Consider the following 19626-nt stretch of genomic DNA (forward strand, 5'->3'; position numbering starts at 1 on the left):
TTTTACAAACACATTCTTGGTTAAATTGTATACATTGAACATAAACAAGCATAATGAACAGTGAAACAATGTTTTTTACAAAAAATCTAATTTGTTCTCTGTGTTTAAATTCAGTGGTAGGCTACAATTTTACAAAGGATCTGGAAATAGTTCTTTGTGTAACTTGAACTTGTGCAAATTTTCTGCAGCAAATTACAAAAGAATGGACCTGTGAATGATTGCTATGAACAATTCGCCTAATGAAACAAGCTGAGCAAATGTCCCTCTTCAGAGCCCCATTCACTTTAACTGTCTGGAAAAGAGCAGCGTGAACATTCATCAAAACATCTTCTGTGTTGGTAAGGGTTTGGATCGACGTCGGTGAACCATATCATGATACATCCGGCTTAACATCTTCACTTTGAACTTGCTTGCATGTGAACTTGTGTAAGCATGTCCTAGTTTCAGTCACGACAAGTCGAGTTACTTTCAAGACAAATAACACAAAACACACTAGTCATTAAATCATTTATTATGACCTTAATATAAACACGATGACCTCCAAAATGGTTTCAGATCATAGCTTTTTTTTTTTTTGTCAGACATATAAATACAAATCTCAACAAGGGAGAAGAACAGATAGTACAGGAGGGAAATCGATACAAAAGGTTGTTCGCCAATTAATTGGTTTCCTCGATGAAGGGATTGCTCATGACTCGCTCTGTGTGTGTGTCTGTGTCTGTGTCTGTGTGTGTGTGTGTCTGTGTCTGTTGTTTATCACAGTCCAAAACAAAGAACTGAATCACCGGCCAGTGGTGTCAATGACATCGCGACGCTCTGAGATCTACGGCAGCCCAACTGTTCAAACCGTCAATGCTTGACTGGAGAGAACGGCATCTGAGACTCGAGTGTTGGCCGTGTTGCTGTGGGATTTGGACAGAGCGACAGCTGAATAAAATGGAGAGCGTTTGGACCTCAAGGCACTCGAGACACTGACACACATCTTCACCCTTCAGAGACCGACATTTTAGGTTTCGTTCTACATGGCAAACAACAGCGAAACCAATTGGAAGAACAAACAATTATCTGTCATATCGATCCACCCATGTTTTCCAAAACCAAAGGTACTTTTCGCATTTCACATGCATTTTCTGGGCCGAAATGCAGAGGCTGGTCTATCAGCCCTCGATGATTGGTCAAGACACCGGCGCTAATGAAGACAAAGCTGTGAGGCGGTTCAACGAACCTCGTCTCTCAAAAAACGAGAAGAACAAATGCATGTAAAATTGTTCGTAAAAACATTCATGCCTAAACTGTCGTGAAAGTTTACCCAATAATGATTTTATACACATTTACAAATTAATTTGGCTTGTGCTTAAACTGATTCAGACGATTTATCTGAGAATGTACAAATACTTTGTTCGCGGTTAGTTTGTAAAACCAAATTAGATTTCAACTTTCGTTTCAACGGAAATGGGTGTGATATATATATATATATATATATATATATATATATATATATATGTGTGTGTGTGTGTGTCTGTGTGTGTGTGTGTGTGTGTGTGTGTGTGTATATAAAGCAAAACAAATTCCTGAGCACATCAAAAAATCACTACCGAATTAAAAATGATTGCTTTTGTAAATAACAAAAAAAATAAAAAACGTTTCTGGAGCACAAACGTTTCGTTTTTCCATCATCTATAAACGACCGACAAAGAACAGAACATGTCTCGCCTCACAGCCTTGATTTCAGTCTCTTCTAATGAAATGAACGAACGAGGTCGTACTAAACCACAAACCCAAACGGCAAAAGTGATCGTCTATGGTGAACGAATGAACGTCATGCGAAACTAAAGAAACCTTCAGAAATGCCAATAAGTGATGCTAGATCCACTGAGAAGAGTCCGATGTTTTTTTTTATATATGTGCTAATTTATATATTTTTATATATATATATATATATATATATATATATATATATGGCTCGAGTCTGTATCTCTCCACCACAGTTTTAGTTTAAACACAAGCATCTGTCCTGATGTACACAATAAAAGTTGGGAACTTATCAAACAAAAACAAAACTAAACATTGCATTTAAAGTCGTCATTACCGAAAAAATAAACCAAACGAAATCAGGGCGTCTTCATCTGAAACAATTCTGACCAGGATTATTGCAAACCTGTTCCTTTTTTTCCAGTTTTTTTTTTTTTTTTCATTTAAATCTAGAACAAAGGTTTGTTTTGTATGATTCACAATAACTTCAACTCAGCATCTCCGTTATGTCTGAGGCCATGTGCGTTTGGAAACAAACAGACGATAGTCATATAACAGCCTCTGTTAGGAACTCAGAGAAACAACTACCTCTCCAGAAACATCATCATCATCATCATCATCATCCTCCTCCTCCTGCTTCTTCTTCAGAACAGCACGACCACATGATACGCCCGTCATCTTTACAGTCCGTCGGTCTCTTTATTGCGAGTGCGTGTCTCCGACACAGAGGAGGAGCGAGAACAAAAGAGCGACGACTGAAGATTCGCTCTCCGGTCTGAATCCGTGGCTCGCCGTTGGGAGAGTTGAACGTCTTTTGGGCGCCTCTTTTCATACCTTCCATAATTTTTTTTTTTTTTTTTTTTTTCTCATAGTGGTTCTTTCCCAGGATTGGACTAGAAATGAAATCGACGGTAGATAAAAGAAAACACACAAAAAAAACAAACAAAAAAAAAAAGCACGAGATCTCCGAAAGGAAGAGAGATTGTTCATCTTTAGAAAACTGAACGAAAGAGTACCGTGTCCCCCCCCCCCCCCCCCCCGGCCATCCAAAAGTCTCAGTGAGCGTTTAAACCCCCCTTCGGGAGTCTCATCTCTGGCCGGTCAGGGCTGAAACGACGGGCGTCTGCGGGCCGCTGGCGGGCTGGGACACGGGTGGCCACGTGAGCGGCTGGTGCATGTGGTGGTGGTGGTGGTGGTGGTGGAGTGTGTGGTGTCCGGTGGGAGAGGACGGGGGCAGCCAGACAGGCTGGTTGGGCGGCGAGGAGGCCCAGAAGGAGCCGAAACCCTGTGAGGAGGAGTGTGGGTGGGGCGGAGGAGGAGGGGAACACGCCATGGACACCTGGGCAGAAGAAGCGCCGCTGGACTCGGACGTCCTCAGCTTGGAGAACATGGTGATGGCGTCGGGGAAGTTGGGCGGCGTGGCTGGAGTGTTGCGTGGAGTGCACATCTAAAAACACACACACACACACACAATCATCAGATCAGTTTGTGAAGAATCCAGTTTAAAACATGTTAGTTTTTAGGTTGTTATAGTTAACTCAAGCTAAAACCATTAAAAAAAAAATCGTCAACCAGTGGATCTCTGAGCTGGTGTGAGTGAGTGGAGGCGGGGGAACCGCGTATACTAAATGAGGCAAGAGTGTAGAGTTACATTCAAGCTATTTTAAGACATGAAGATTTGTTTGTTTTTTCAAGGAAACCTGTAATTTTGGTGATCAAAGATGAGTTTTAAGCGAAAAAAATTGATTGACTACAGGGGGACTTTAACATTTAATTTATAAGTAAATGTTGAGATTATCTAACTAAGATTAATAATGCTGTAGAACTATTGTTCATTTAGTTAACTTATGTTAACTAATGAAGCCTTGTTGTAAAGTTTTACTGAAATAGGTAACTGAAATAAAGAAACTAACTTACTTTGTTTCAGCTAGTTTCTAAAGCAACATTTCTCTTTTCATTTAGTTTAGCTTAGATGTACTAAATTAACTAAAACAAAAAATTATAAAGATATATATAATTAAAAAAAAAACAGTAACTGATAAAAACGACCAAAACACACAAAATTACTAAAACTTTAAAATTAAAATGATAAAAAAGCATAATTTTAAATATTGTAACTAATGACATTTCTAGAGTCATTCAATTAAAACTTTTCTTACAAATAAAATGGCACATGGCGTAACAATCAAATAAAACCATACTGTCAAGATAATAACCTGTTTTTAAACAAATATTATGATTTATAAATGAAATAACATCATTAGGATTTGAACCACATAATCTTTTAAAGCCTGAACTAACCTTGATACCAAAAGGACAATTTATCTAATATTTCAAGAAACGTATTGAACTTCAAACGCAGTCACGGAGGTCCTGTATGACATCATTTCCTGTTTTATGTTTTTTAACTCAAGCTGGTCGCACCACATGACTTTGATTTGGTGGATGAACATCTTTTCGAATATTAATAAGCAGTTTTGTTTAAATATGACAAGGATTATTATGGTTTTTTTACCCTTAATACAATTTGTATAATTTCTAAGAAATAATAAAAATCATAAAGGATTAATACTAAACTATACACATATACATATGCATGTATATACATTAATTTAATATAGAAATTAAAACATTCTCATCATTGAAAAGGTGCATTCAAGTGAAAGTACATATGAATTGCATTTATTTAGAATAAAATGACACCCCCCCCCCCCCCCCCCCCCAAAAAAAAAAAAGATATAAGGGAAGAATTTTCTCCTGTACATTTAAGACTTAAGACCATTCGTAAATAACTTATGATTGGCTAACCTTTGTGTAATGAAAACTCATTTTCTCCAGTGGTCTGGAAAAGGAGGTTAGTGTTGCGTTATAATACGTGAACGGCATGACGCTACAAGCCGCTAACGTCCGATGTGAAGTTTGCAGTCATCTACATCACACACAGATACGCATGTCAGATACAGATGAGGCTTTACGGGACCCTTAAACAAAAGTATATGCTCAGTAAGCAGGGTCAGATGCTCAGACTCAACAACATTGTGCTGAGCATCAGTCCCATGGTTCCCATAAAGCCCGAGTTTATGTTTGCACTGGTGCTCTTAGTCCGTCTCTCGGCTGTTATGAAGGAAAGTAGGCCACATATAATTGACAGCAGTTTGAGCTCCTGATAACTGCTCCTTTAATACACACACACACTGAGATCAGCTGACTGATACAAGAGGAGAAAGGGTTCGTCAGTTTATGAAGTTTAATTTAGGTTGAGAGCTATGATGAGGGTCAAAGGGACGAAAACACATCAGTCTGTTAAGTAGGTCATCATCAGTGTGGATATAAACACTGAAAGGTCAACACATCTTCTTCACCCTCCTCAGTGTTTACATCAACACTGACTGGAAAACTACACTACACTCCTCTAACAGATCTTACATTCTGTATTTGTGACCCTGGATCACAAAACCAGTCACATGTCGCACGGGTATATTTGTGGCAACAGCCAACGATACATCGTATGGGTCAAAATGATCGATTTTTCTTTTATGCCAAAATCACTAGGATATTAAAGATCATGTTCCATGAAGATATTTTGTAAATTTCCTACCATAAATATATAAACATGTATTTGTGTGAGTGAGTGCAGCACAATCGCCAACATAACTGGACAACTTTAAAGGAGATTTTCTCAATGTTTAGATTTTTTTGCACCCTCAGATTCCAGATTTTCAATAGTTGTATCTTAATGCTATCAATTCCCACAATGGAAGTTAAGAGGGCCGACGTAAAACAAACACTATCTGAGCTGACGAACAGCGCATACGTTCACGGACTCGAACTGCGCAGGATGGAGTGTTTTGCTACGAGACTCCTCCTTCAAGGACAGTCATAACAGTGTGTGCCGGGCCCAGCGTAAACATGACCTACAGACAGCATGTCCAAGGACCTGTTTGAGACCAGAGGGACTCTCTATAGGTCTCGGCACTGCCTCAAGAGATACTTCTCCAGCAAATATTTAATTCTCAGGAAACTTTGTATTATGTAATAAAAAAAAACGACTTTGTCAATACAGCAAATTGTAAAAAAAAAAAAGAAGAAAACTGTGTACTTCGGACAAAAACAAATGTATAGGCTATTATTTTTTATTTCTTTTGTGTTGAGAACAAAACGGAAGTGACATCTGATGCCCCTCGGGAAATGTGTCCCGTGTGTTTATAAATGTCTTTGTGTTGACTGACTGTATCATACAGACACAGCACATACACACACAAATGCTTCTGATCCAATCAGATCCTGCTTTTGGCTTTGCTCCGCCCCTTTGCCCTTATATGGTCCCCAGCTGCATGATGTAATGGCTGCTCTCGAAATAAAAACAAACACAGCTACGCTTCCTGCCTCTGCTTTCCTCAAACACGCCAGATTAAAAGAGGGAGAGGAAAACACATTCAGGCACGCACATGTCGAGGGCGGAGGCCGGCGCTGATCTGACTGCAGGAATCGTATCGCGGCATGTCCACGGGGACTGGTTCTGTGAGAAGAGAAACTGATTGCGTAACCCTCGGCGGACTGAAGGACTGGGGATGCACGTCTGTTTTAGTTCGAGAGGAAACGGCTCGGCTCATGTTTCAGCCGTCTCAGTGATGAGGTTTAAAAACAGCTGCGTGTGTGTGTGTGTGTGTGTATACACAAAAATCACTTCATCAAGCCCCAGACCACATGACTGAGGCTGAGATCTAGGTTTAGTCCAACACATCTTCAAATCAGTGATTGATAAGACTACATATATCATAAATATCATGATTTTTCCCTGCACATCTTTTAATTTTAAATCATGTGTCTCATAATCTTTAATCAAAATGACTTCCCTCTCCCTCTAGCAGCTCTTCTCTTCTCAGATGATGGGCGGAGCAACCTGTCACTCACACGAGATCAGCCAATAGCAAACCACAACCATCCAATCAAATCTACATGGACAAAATCAAGCCCCGCCCTACATCTGTTCTTGTTCCAGAAGTGTTTCACTCGGATATACAGTCACTATAGAGAAGAAAAGACTAATCGCAACTTCTTTTTCATGCCGGTTTCAAAGGCTCTGATACTTCTTAAATGCCGTTGACTACTCTGTAGTCTATAGACTAGTCTAGTCTTCCCTGATATTTTTTGTCTACTAAAAAGAGGATGAAATAACGCTTTCTGAAAAGCTTTAGCATGCTGTGCTTTAGCTAAATGATAAAAGTTTAGTTTAGTTCCTTTATTGTCCACATGTGGAAATTAGTCTTTGGCTTCACTGTACACCAGACATTTACAATAAAAGTCTTACAATAACTGTTAAAAACTTGATGAGCACAGTTTATAAATCACAAGGCTCGAAATTGCGACCATTTTGGACATGCTCCCGAAATTTAGTCTGTGCGACCTCGAAATTTATTTGGGAGCATTTGTGCCAGCGCAAATAATTCTTGTGGTGCGACCTGTATATGTATATATATATATTAGGGATGGGGCCGATCCGATCCAGTATCGGTATCGGGACCGATACCAGCGTAATTCACGTATCGGATTTTCCCGATCCAACCTGCGGAGATATCCGATATGCTTGAGTCATGTCTGCGCTTTAACGTTGTCTGCTGAAATGACTCCAAAAGTGATTCCCGCCGGCTAGTCTGCTAGCTGGCTGCAAACTGCGGAATGGATTTCCTGAACGGAGGCGCGGCTCAATGAGACACAGAGTTATGAGACACGCCACCGCTCAGGAAATCCATTCCGCAGTTTGCGGCCGCTGTGTGGAAATTCTTCACACTGGAAACACCGCAGAGCAAGACAGCAAAATGCAATGTTTGCAAAGCCGTAATTCAGAGCTCGTTGAAGCTCCCTCGCGTCGTACAACACAACGAATGCAATCAAACATTTAAAAAAGCACCACGTTACTGTGCGTTCACACCAAACGCGAATAGCGCGTCAAATTCGCGTCTGCCGCGTCTAGTTGGACGCTTGAATATTTTGAATCCATTCGCGCGCCCAGAGCGAAATTGACGCTCGTAAAAAGCAAAAGTTTGAAGCGAAATTGACGCGCGTCTGAGGCGAAATCCGCTTGTCTGTTTGCACATGGCTGATGTTGATCGAGCATTCATCGAGAGAGTTACAGCATCGGAGCGAGGATCACCCTTTAGATAGTGTGTGTGTGTGTAAGATGTTTTTCTTATATTTCAAGACTCAAGTATTTGACATTTTGGGAATGTAATAAATATTGACATGACCTACAGTTGCATATTTGTTTTCAGAATGGGATTTTTCCTGTTAACAGGATTTTTCTGACTTCCTTTTCTGACCTTATACTTACCATACATGCATAAATATGTAGGCCTACATATCATACTTGCCTGTTGAGAGGAGTTTATTTCAGCATCATATAAAATAAACAATAATGATAATAATAATATTAAAGCAAACACAGCTCTGGTATCGGAATAGTATCGGTATCGGCCGATATCCAAATTCAGGTATCGGGATCGGATCGGAAGTGAAAAAATGTGGATCGGTGCATCCCTAATATATATATATATGTTTTCACATGATAGATTTCGAGTTTGTAAGCTTTCAAACGATACCTAATTTATGATGATTACTAAAATATGTGATATGAAAAAAAGGAAAAAAAAGGGCGCCAAGTGTCCGTTAATTAAGCCTGTTTTTCTTAAAATTCCGTTCCTGAAAATCATAGCGATCGGGTGACTTCAGAGAACTTTTGTTATCGACAAACGTTCATATGTAATAGGTAAAATTTCCCCCAGATGGGTGATGGGTTTTCCCAGATTGCATCACATATTGGAACTATTATTTTTTTTTTTTGCCAATCTTGGTTCCGGACTTGCACACAAACTGAATTGCAATAATTTCCCAAAATGTCATTTGTGTGAAAATATCAAAAAAGCCCTATTCGGACGGGACTAGTTTTCCAGGTGGAAGTTAGAAAAATTCGAGAATCCAGGCAAATCCCGTCCGAATGCGAATGTCTGTGATTGCTGATGTTGTATTATCCTAATGCTTCTCCTCATGTGTTTTTTGACCCACTTGAGCCACCGTCTATGCACCAATCTTCGGCATGTTTTAATTTAGTTTCCATATGGATGGTATCCAACGAAAAAATAACATATAAAATTAATAAATAGAGCAAAAAAAAAAAAAAAAAAAAAAAACTTTGAAGACTACCAATTTTAATATCAGTGTCAGGTAAAGAGTAAGATACTTGTCTAGATTTCTCTGCTCTCTTCTTTATTACAAACAGCCGCTGCAATAAACTTGTGAAGTTTCCTTAAATGTTTTCGTTTATCAACAAATAATAAGTTAAAAGACATATACATGACCTTCTGTAACGCCCACGTCTAGAAAACACACACTCCCACTTCTATAATAAACGTGGAGATGTTAATCCCGTCCAAATAAGTGCATGAAATCACAGACGTCGAGTGATAAGAATTGTAACTCAAATGTTGTTTCAAAAACTAGTCGTGTGAAAAACAATTAACAACATTGTCCACGAATCCCCGACTAGTGTATTTCAGGCTCTTTAATAATATCCGTGGCCTTCAGGAAGTTCAGCCCCTCATTATTCCCTCAGATGCTATGTTGAGAACGGGGCCGTCTGATGACAATGACAGGATGTTGAACACGGCATTGCTTTGCTTTTTGTCCATGCTAAACACACTTACCATCTGGTGATGACTGGGGATGTTGGACTCCTGGAAAAACGAGCTCAAAGCCGTCTGTGGAAAGAGAGAGAGAGAGAGAAAGAGATGGGGATGAGACGGAGGAAGCTGTGTTACAACATGAATGGGCAGAGGAACTGGTTTGGAAACGTCGCTCTCTCCTCCCTCCTCCCTGCCACGGGTCAGTCGGTTCAAGCACTCGTGATCTAAAAGAGGGTTTCTAAATCGGCACACGCAATCTGTGCAGGATTCTAGCAACTGATACACTATACCGGCTCAGAGCTCCAGAAAAATGTCAGATTGACAAATACACAAACACCTGGGCAAACCAGTTGTGCTCCCCAAGACAAGCATCACTACTTCCACCAGTGTTATGTAATCAGATTACTTTTTTCAAGCAACTAACTAGCAAAGTGTTAAATTTACAACAAAATACTTTTTCAAATAACTCATTTATTTACTTCTGTTTGGGACATGGCATTTAATGGTGACACTTTTGTTTTTGTAATCAAGCTCTCAAATTATATAAAAATTTGGATTTAGATTTATCGGCCAATATATCGGTTTTCAAATATAAAAAATTATCGGTTATTATCGGCCAAAATTTTCATATTGATGCATCCCTAATTGTAAGGCATTACTTTTAAAAGTAGCTTTTTGAGGAGATCTGAGTCTCGTGGATGAATGATAAACTGAGCAAAAAACCCACCGACTTGCAGTGAAGGAGAGACCCGGGACATTTGAAGCTCTTGTGACTCTAATGCTGCGTTCACACTGAATGCGAATTGAGCGTCTGGAGCGAGTGATTTCCATGTTAAGTCAATGTAAAGACGCGTTGGCATGCGTCTGGAGGTCCTGCGGCGCGATGGACCGATTTTGCCTCATTCGCACGTCCAGTTCACGCGAGCGTCTGCCACATTAAGCGCAAGTGATTTTTATTGGTGCTTTTGTGCATTCACGCGTTTGAAGCGAATTCACGTCTGACGCCCGAGTTGAAAAATCTAAACTTTGGCGTATGTTCGCGCCACGTTAACCAATCAGAAGCCTGCTTGCTGCTGTCACATGGTGAAGTGATGTGATAAACTGGGGCATCCTCGATTGGATCCTCGCTCTGACACGGGACAACAGGTCATCAAATTGGGCATGAGACAGGCGGAAGTACTGCTGAAAGCGGCCGTCATCCAGGCGCAACTCCTGCAGCAAGTGGTGAAACTCGCCAAACTGGGTACGCCGGTGGACCCAAGTACGGCAACGATGACCCCTCCGTCGCTGTTCTGCTCTCCAGAGCAAATACAGAGCGGTGATTCTCTCGATGAATTCTCCATCAACATCAGCCATCTTGCAAACAGACAACCGCCTAGCACTTGCCTCTCCCACAAGAAGTGAATTTCGCCTCGAATGCGCGTCAATGGATTCGCGAGTGGATTCAAATTGTTCAAGTGTGTAGAAGCGAATTTGACGCTCAATTCGCGTTCAGTCTGAACACAGCATAAAAATTTAATTTAAAACAAGCAATTTCCCTTGAGTACATGTGAGTGTACACATCTTCATCAATATATATATTTTTTTTTATTGTATTTTTTTTTACATAAATATTTTAAATATATATTTTTAAGATAAAAAAATTATTTAACAAATATCATTATTCATTCATTCATAAATATCATTACATTTCTGTGGGAGTTCCACCACATGACACTCTACCTGATCTAACCTCGACTCAATCATCTGATATTTTATATTTTATAATCATACTCATGACATCATTTCATGTTTAATGTTTTTTTTTAAGTTTTTTTTTTTAGCAAGTTTCTCACATTGTATTATGCCAAAGTACAAACAAAGGTTTTCTTTTCTAGATTTCTCTCATCTTTTTATGACCCTCTTCCTTCGTTATACCAGGAAAGTTGACTTTTGTATTAGTCATTGGATATAGACAATCTATTTTGAATAAATGATTCATTAGAGCCTCGTGTCAAGCCAAGAGTATCGTATCAATGTTTTCCGAATAGGATTGGCTGATGATTCACGTATTCAGAGCATCTCTGAACTCAACGTATGGCCTATAAACGGTCATGGTTTCAAAATATTGCCCAACACACGAGTGTCTGGCCTCCCGTCCCTCAACCCCTCGTCTGGTAACACTTCCCTCACACTGAGCGCCCTCTTCTCATCCCCCGCCCGGCCCCTTCCCCCTCTCCAGTCTCTCTCCTGTTCTCTAGTTTTGTTTAACAACAGCCACGGCTAGTGCAGGAATGTCTGCGGCTTGACGTGACACACATATCAAGATGAACTCGCCAATCCGCCATTGTTTCCGCTGCTACAGAACCACACGGTTCTTTGTCATCAAATCTTCTCCGTCCCTCCCCCAAACGCCATCATGTGTACAGAGATTGTTCTCATTTAAGTGCGGGACGATTGCTCATTTCCGACTGCACACACACGGTTATGGCTCTAAACAATGCTCGCTTGTAACACAGAGCATCTGTATTGTATTAACACTGGCACTAACTGCTAAAAGAGGTTTCCTCAATGTACAAACCCGGCATCCAACCCAGCCGAACCCTGTTTGTTGAGATTATTTTGGATTATTCATGCACTATCTGATGCATATTTGCACACAAAAATGCTCAAACCTTACAAAAAAAAAAGAAAAGAAAAAAAAAAGGATTCTGACAGCTGTAATCTAATTGGCTTGGAGTTCTGGGAATTAGGTTTTTATTGGTCTTAAAATTCCAGGCTGTTACAATGAGCTTCCCAACGTAAACCCTAGACACCAAATTTGAATGTTCGTAAAAATGTATCTTTAAAACTAGGGAAGCACCGATATGACAAATTTGGCCGATACCGATAACTCTTTATATTTGAAAGCCGATAACCAATATATTGGCTGATAAATCTAATCCAATTTTATTTTTTTGAAAGCCTGATTACAAAAAAAAAAAAGTCTCACCATTAAAATCCATGTCCCAAACACACAATTATAATGATGTTCTCATTATAATGTTATGTAGCCTATATGACAGACTTGCACCGTTTGATCTAAGGTGTCTCAGCTGAAGGAAAAAATCCATTATTTATCGGCTTTAATATATCGACCACATTTTCTTATCGGGACGATAACATTTAAAACGAACATATATCGGCCGATACCAATATGGTGGCCGATATATACTTTGTGCATCCCTATTTGAAACACATTCTGATATCAAGCTAATTCTTCGCACATTACACCTGATTTCAGATTGTATAATGTCGATAAATATCACAATGCTCCAGTCAAACGGCCAATATATTCGTTATCGGCTTTCAAATATAAAGAGTTAGGCTATCGTATCGGCCAAATTTTTCATATCAGTGCATCCCTAGTTTCAGTTCTTGAAGAGAATAATGCAATGTGAATCAGGCTGAAAGGTCTGGATTCATGAAACCTGTACTGCAACCGATGCCGACCAATGACAAGACACGTTTGTCGGGTTTTGTCGGCTCAGTGCGTTACCCCTGTCGCCGTTGGTCAGCGATTGGTTTCCCCTATTGAACATGTTGAATCAACACTTGTTGGGCTGTGGAATGTCGTGAAAGTGATGTACTGTAATCTGGTGATTGCCGGCATTGGTTGAAATCTGTTGTGTAGTATGAATTGGCCTTCAGACGGCCCAAAATGCTGTTTGGCTAGGTAAACAAACTAATCAAGAACTTTGTTGATTACAGATTAAAGGTGCAGTCACACCGTTGTTTGGCGAATTTCAAACTTCACGCGTAATTGGACAAATTAAGTTGTGGAATTGTCAAGTTCACGTAACTTAATTTTCTCAATTAAATGAAGTTTATTTACTTAAAGTCCCCCTGTAGTCAATCATTTTATCCCTTAAAACTCATCTTTAATCACCAAAATGACATGTTTAAAAGTTTTTTCCTTGAAAAACATGAAATTTCTTCATGTTTTAAAATAGCTTGAATGTAACATTAATTTAGTTACCTAATTTAGTAAACGCAGTTCTATGAATATGCAAATGAGCCCCGCCTCCACTCACTCAGACCAGCTCAGAGATCCACTGGTTGACGATCACACGTTGATCCGATTGGTTACAAGGTCGTTTGTGGCGTCAGAAACACCAGTGATTTCAAACCGTGTTTTTGAGACTGTCTTTGGTTCACTGCAGTTTTAAGGAGAAAATACTCAGCAATGGTGTCGACTTATGAATTTGCACATGGTTTGTGTTTAAGCATATTAAAAACACCACATAGACATATAAACAACATTAAAAACTTGATTTTTTTCCACAGTGGGACTTTTAGGCATTTTAAGGCAACAAGTTTACCATCTTGAACCTGATGCAATGTGAAATGTGAAATTACAGGCCACGACAAATTTTGGATTTCGATAAATATCACTGCATAAAGTAACTGTAAATGCGAGCGCACCTTAAGCCTGCAGGCATCAATTTTGTTGCATTGTCATTTGCTATGTACAATTTCTTAACATTTCATTTATTCATGCTAGCAGGACCAATGTGTAGTTGTTTAGCCGTTGTCTTCATTTACCGACTCCTGAATCTGCAATAAACTAATTTAAATTCGGTTCTCAGCTTGTTTTTTGATGTGTAGCCTAGATAAAGAAAGCATTCAGGTAGCCTACAAAAGTATTATAATGTAAATTACAATCACGATTACAATATCAAGGGAAACGATTGACAATTACGCTTACTGTCAGTTTCTAGTCGGTTTTGAGAGTCGTGTCCAGCCTCGTGTCCAAACACTGCTGATTTCTGCCGTTACGGTGGAAATAAGCGGATACAGAACATGCCCACAGAGAGCCATCTAACCAACACAACACAATAAACCAGGTCACTTATGTGCAGAAAGGGACGGCGAATCGACACACAAGCTGCTGGAGCGAATCAAACTCATTATGCTGTCAAGTGGACACTGGTCTGGGAAATAGGAATAGCAACAAACACTCAAAAAAATGTCAGTGAATCTGTTTTCACACTTGGTTTGATGGCTTGGCCCCCGGCATACCTTTGATTTGAACCTTTCCAGAAGGTCTCTTTCCACATTGTAGTGTTTGTTTCTGAACTGTGATGATAGTACTAGCGTCAGATGTTTACCACTGTCACCAGGTTACAGCAACAGCTTCTCCAGGTTCATCATTCATCCTCTGGCTTTACCAACACAAAAGCACTGCACTTGCGTCCGCCACAGATGCAAGAGACGCAGGCCGGTAATAGATTTCTGGAATAAGAGCTTTCCAGGAAAAACTAGGCGTGTTCGGGGTGTAACAACATATCGTGTCACAATATATCGCAATACAAAAATGCAACAATATGTATCGTGGATAGTTCACCCAAAATAAATATTACTGTGTGTGGAAGTAAAAAAAAAAAAAAAGGGGTTTAGTGTCAGTACTACATTAAACTATAGCCTATGTTGAATATAATGTATAATAATGCAATTGGGGAATATTTATGGGTCCTGATAATGCCAAATGTCTTATGTTACCAGTAAAAAGTGGCCTACATTCTTTTAAATATCTAGTCAGTGAAAGAGTGCAAGCATATTTGTTTAGAATCATGAATATTTAGATTCTGGTGTCTCTACTGTCCTGTGCATTGGGTTTCCAGCACCAAGTCCAAGCCTATTCATTTACACTCCCAATGTAAAACCAAATTAAAGGTATAGCGGAGGATCTTTCCAAATTTTAGATAAGACCCGCCCTCTCCACTTTTTGAAAAGTTTGATTGATTCACCAGAATAATTGACAATTAGGAGGACCAATAGTATAGGTTACCCACCAGGAAGTAAAACATCCTCCGCTATACCTTTAAGCATTTTAATCAATTTTTTGTTAACATTTTATCATACGTCTTGGAGTATCGCAATAATATCGTATCGTGAGTTCAGTATCGTGATATGTATCGAGTCGTGACACGAGGGTATATCGTTACACCCATACTTTACGTTGATATTCAAAGCTTCCCGAGACTAAAACACATACTTCCACAGCGTGTAAGCTTTAGCTGTCCCGGGCTGCTGATGTTATCACAGAAGGTTAAGAGCAGAGCTTTCTGACCCCTTCATCTGTCACCAAACCTATACGTCGTATAAGAGCCGTAGAGATCTAAAGGGGACACTTGTCCTAGACATGCACTTGGTACAATCAAACCACTACTACACAACACCAGAGAGAGAGAGACCCCGTTAGACCACCTGTTCAACTCAGAAGCAGATACATTTGAGAAACCATCTGGACGTGGCCGATACTTCAGGATCAAATGGAGAACGTCAGTGCTGAGAATGTAAACACAAGCATGTCTGTTAGTGAAGGTGTGGTTGACTTCCTTTCTTTCGCCATAAAAAAAAAAACAGATCAGTAAAAGTTACAAACACTAACCACAGAATATGAGGAAAGAGTTATGACAACACCCTGATAAACAAGTGCCGTACAACATGTATACTACGAACACAGCTCGCAAAGATTTAAACCATTTGACTATTAAGATAACTATATTATTGCATCATATACAGTCAAACCATAATTTATTCAGACACCTTGGCTTCAACATCTCTCACATTATCACAGTTTAGTCGCTATAGTTTAGAAAATGGTAATAAAATATGACAAGAACTCAGAGATATCGAATCATTTGATATTTCACTGGTTTTGGCCCTCCTTCTGTTAGACCGTCTCACAGATGAATTCGGTTGAGTAGCTGTCAGCTGTTAAATTTAACTACACAATTAGTGTAAAAAAGGTAGGACAAATTGCAACAGAAGCAAACTCAACTGATTTTGTATCCTCAATATGTCCTGAGTAAGAAAAAAAAAGAAAAAAAAGCACAGAAGAATGCCATTAGGGGAAAGTTTCGAAAAAGACCCAAATATACCCCATTCATTCTTTTTATCACGTGAATAGGGTAAAAAAAAATTAAAAATTGGGACTGTTTCTGGGGGTTCACTTTTTATTTTACCAACCTTTTGTCTTCTGCATTCCCCTTACCCTCATGTCCTGTTCTTTCCTCAGACTCATCCCCCAGAAACAGTCCCACGGACCCAGCCCCAAACCCCATCTCTGCAATAATCATTAATAAAGGCTGGTTTCTAAAGTACTTCTTCCTGCCTCTATGTATCAGTGCTCATGGGTAGCCTAAATGGGTTCCATTCAGACCTTAACATTAAGTATTTTACTGTTATATGTCACCAAGATTCAACGAGACATTTTCACCTGGCTAGACCCAATGTTTAAATCTGTTGTGGTATTTATGCAAATTAGCACATACGTAATTAGATTATGCACCGTTTGTCCATGTTAACAAACAATGTAAAAAAAACTTGTAATACATTTTTTGTTTGTCTTGATGCAAGTAATCAACTCAGTCATTTTCATGGTGATATCTAAAGGTTAAATTTTTTTTACCCTATTCACGTGAGAAAAGAATGAATAGGCGTATGAATGAGGTGTATTTGGGTCTTTTTTCTAAACTTCCCCCTAATGGGATTCTTCTGGGCTTTTTCCTTTTCTTACTCAGGACATACTGAGGATACAAAATCACTTGAGTTTGCTTCTGTTGCAATTTGTCCTAGGTTGACCCCCATTTTGGCTTAAAATGACTGGACTATATTATATACTACCAATTTAGGTCAACCAATCACCAAGCAAAATGCTTAATTTTGTTCAGTCTGTGGTGTAAAAATGTCACGTTAGTAATTAAAGAAAAAACACTTAAGAAAAACATGGTCAGGTCAAAGTGTCTGAATAATTTTTGGTCCCAAATTTGTATAAATTTTACTGGTAGTCACTGTATGATGAATTTTTAGGTAAAATGTGTCACAGTTTACTTTATTTTGCTATCCTCACTTACATAAATGAACTACAGTGTCCTGATCCACTAGTAAAAAAACTATAAAAAATGAATAATTAGGTTTGACTAAGTTGCAGTTTAGGCTGAATCTGAAAACTCCCTGCTATGAGAAAAACTGCATGTGAAAAGAGTTTTGTTTGTTTGTTTAGTCTACCAAAAGAAACTATATTTTTTATAATAGTATAAGTTTAGATTGGCAAAATAACTGGACGCCACTTCCTAAATTAAATTTCCATGTAATGAGGTCATGTGATAACAGCATAGCATACTAGTTATTATACGGTTATCAATAAAAGTGGTTTCAGACACGATTCTTTGTAAAAAACAGGCAGCATTCGAGTCCAAACACATCAGAGTAAACTTTACCCTACTTACTAGGGTTGAGCTAAAGGGAACTGACTTGCTCATTGGCTTACTACATGTGCACTTTATAAACAATGCACACATTAACTAGTCAAACCAGTGTGTGTGTGTGTCCTAACAAAAACCACAACAGGAACAACACACACACACACACACGTGAGAGGATGTGAATGATTAAAGTGTGCTTGGGTTCATTTGGCTGAATTTTCACCAGGGAATGTAAATAAAAAACTGTCTCTCTCTCTCTCTCTCTCTCTCTCTCTGTGAGTGTGTTGCAACACTGCTGATGAGATCGTCTCTGAGGCATGTCCGTTTGTGGCAAACACTTCTTCCTTACAGGAAACACTCAAAACAACCACACGACACTTCTAATGTGAGCTGCCGTAAAACTGGAAAACACTTCTTCATAAACCATCATAACAAACAGAAACTGACAAGAAATGCAACACTAAAGCTGCATGAAACCATTTCTGTACGGTTCTTCTGTCACGGTTGTTTGGCAGTATTTTGTCTGTTACACTTATCTTTGGTCGTAAACATCTCTTTGGGTGATTTTGTGCTCACATATTTTCAGTAAATGTATGATTGGTTATGTCTAGTCATATCCATCTATCCATGTGTACCAAGGTCATGGGTTCGATTCCCAAATGAATGGATGCATGAACTGAGAAAATATTCACCGAATTCAGTGTTGCTTTGGATAATAGCATCTGGCAAATGAATAAATGCAAACACATGTATAAATGTACCTCTTCGCCTAATCTTTTCATCCATCTACCCATCCAATTTTCCATTCATCTATTTACCGTCTATCTCTGTATCAATCCGCCTCTTCATCAATACATCCATTTGACGTTACATGTTTGAATGAGTCTTTGAATTGTTGTTTGAATTTCATCACTGCTTCCTCTATGACCACCTTCGCCTTAATTTACATAACTGTAAAACACACACACACACACACACACACACACACACACACACACACACACACACACACACACACACACACACACTTCCACCCGTGTTAAACAGACAGATAATCTCAGTGAGCTGCTCGTGGCTTTATAGTGGATTCAAACACAAAGCTGCTCTGCCTCAGACTGGCTAACAGGCTAACAGCAGACTAGCCCTTAGAAAGCCACGAAAACATGACCGAGATAGTCAACACGAAACGCTTTACTCATTGTTTACAAGCAAACAAATGCGACGTGGCTTTACATAACGCGGTGAATGCATCCGGCGCGATGAAAAGGCGCTTTGAACGAGCACACATAACTTACAGAAGCATCTCCGTCCACCTCTACTGATCTGCGGTTTAAAAGGCTAGTATACAGTAAATGGTGAATATAGTGTTGGTAAGGATGATTGATCGACGGTTACCTCGAACTGCCAGTGCGCCGCTTGCAGAAGCTGCTTCGCCTGATCCGCCGCGCAGCCCGCGGTCAAAACAAACTGGTTAATCATCACTTGATGTCTCAGTTCGTCCATATTCACCGACATTCGCTCCTCCGCGACTCCCGTGAACGGAAATCCCCGTGCGATGTGTGTGTGTTCGTTGAAAGCGAGGCCCTTGCTTGCTTCACACTCTCTTCGTCCTCGCTCTCCTTTCCAGTAACAACAAATATTTTCATGTCATCATCACCACTAACAACAAACCCGAGCGCGGCATCCGATTGGCTTACAGAGCCAAAACAGCGAGTACACACGGGCGTCCCATTGGTCAATCGACAAATTACCTATCGGCTCAAGTGACGTAATTTAAAGCAACGCGTCGCGCGTGGTTGGACGCTAGCGATCGGCATGAGCGCTCTCATTGGTCAGAATAGCAGGAAGGCATTGCGAATACTTTCTGTTTACATTGCTTTCACTGGACACACAAACACACACACGCGTATACTGTGCACTGCAGTTCATTGGGTTAGTAAAGTCTTTTAAAATAAAGTCACCAT

General features: G+C 39.6%; 1 protein-coding gene across 1 annotated transcript; it reads right to left on the bottom strand.

The window, feature by feature from the left end:
* Nucleotides 1-493: 493 nt before the first annotated feature.
* On the bottom strand, nucleotides 494-19355 carry ubald2 (UBA-like domain containing 2). The gene is made up of 3 exons (XM_082166981.1): nucleotides 19058-19355; nucleotides 9453-9506; nucleotides 494-3199 (listed from the first exon to the last, which is right to left on the bottom strand). Exons 1-3 carry the CDS (start codon nucleotides 19175-19177, stop codon nucleotides 2840-2842), a joined length of 534 nt encoding a protein of 177 aa, XP_082023107.1. The 5' UTR covers nucleotides 19178-19355; the 3' UTR covers nucleotides 494-2839.
* Between the last annotated feature and the right edge of the window lie 271 nt (nucleotides 19356-19626).

The sequence above is a fragment of the Leuciscus leuciscus genome (genome assembly GCF_965113295.1).
Source record: "Leuciscus leuciscus genome assembly, chromosome: 1".
NCBI classification, from domain to species: domain Eukaryota; kingdom Metazoa; phylum Chordata; class Actinopteri; order Cypriniformes; family Leuciscidae; genus Leuciscus; species Leuciscus leuciscus.

Bases quoted from the DNA above. Each gene is read 5' to 3' on its own strand.
- ubald2 (XM_082166981.1), bottom strand. From the start codon at position 19,177: ATGTCGGTGAATATGGACGAACTGAGACATCAAGTGATGATTAACCAG. The intron at 9,507-19,057 runs GTAACCGTCGAT...CTCTTTCCACAG, and splicing joins CGGCGCACTGGCAGTTCGAG to ACGGCTTTGAGCTCGTTTTT. The intron at 3,200-9,452 runs GTAAGTGTGTTT...GTGTGTTTTTAG, and splicing joins TCCCCAGTCATCACCAGATG to ATGTGCACTCCACGCAACAC.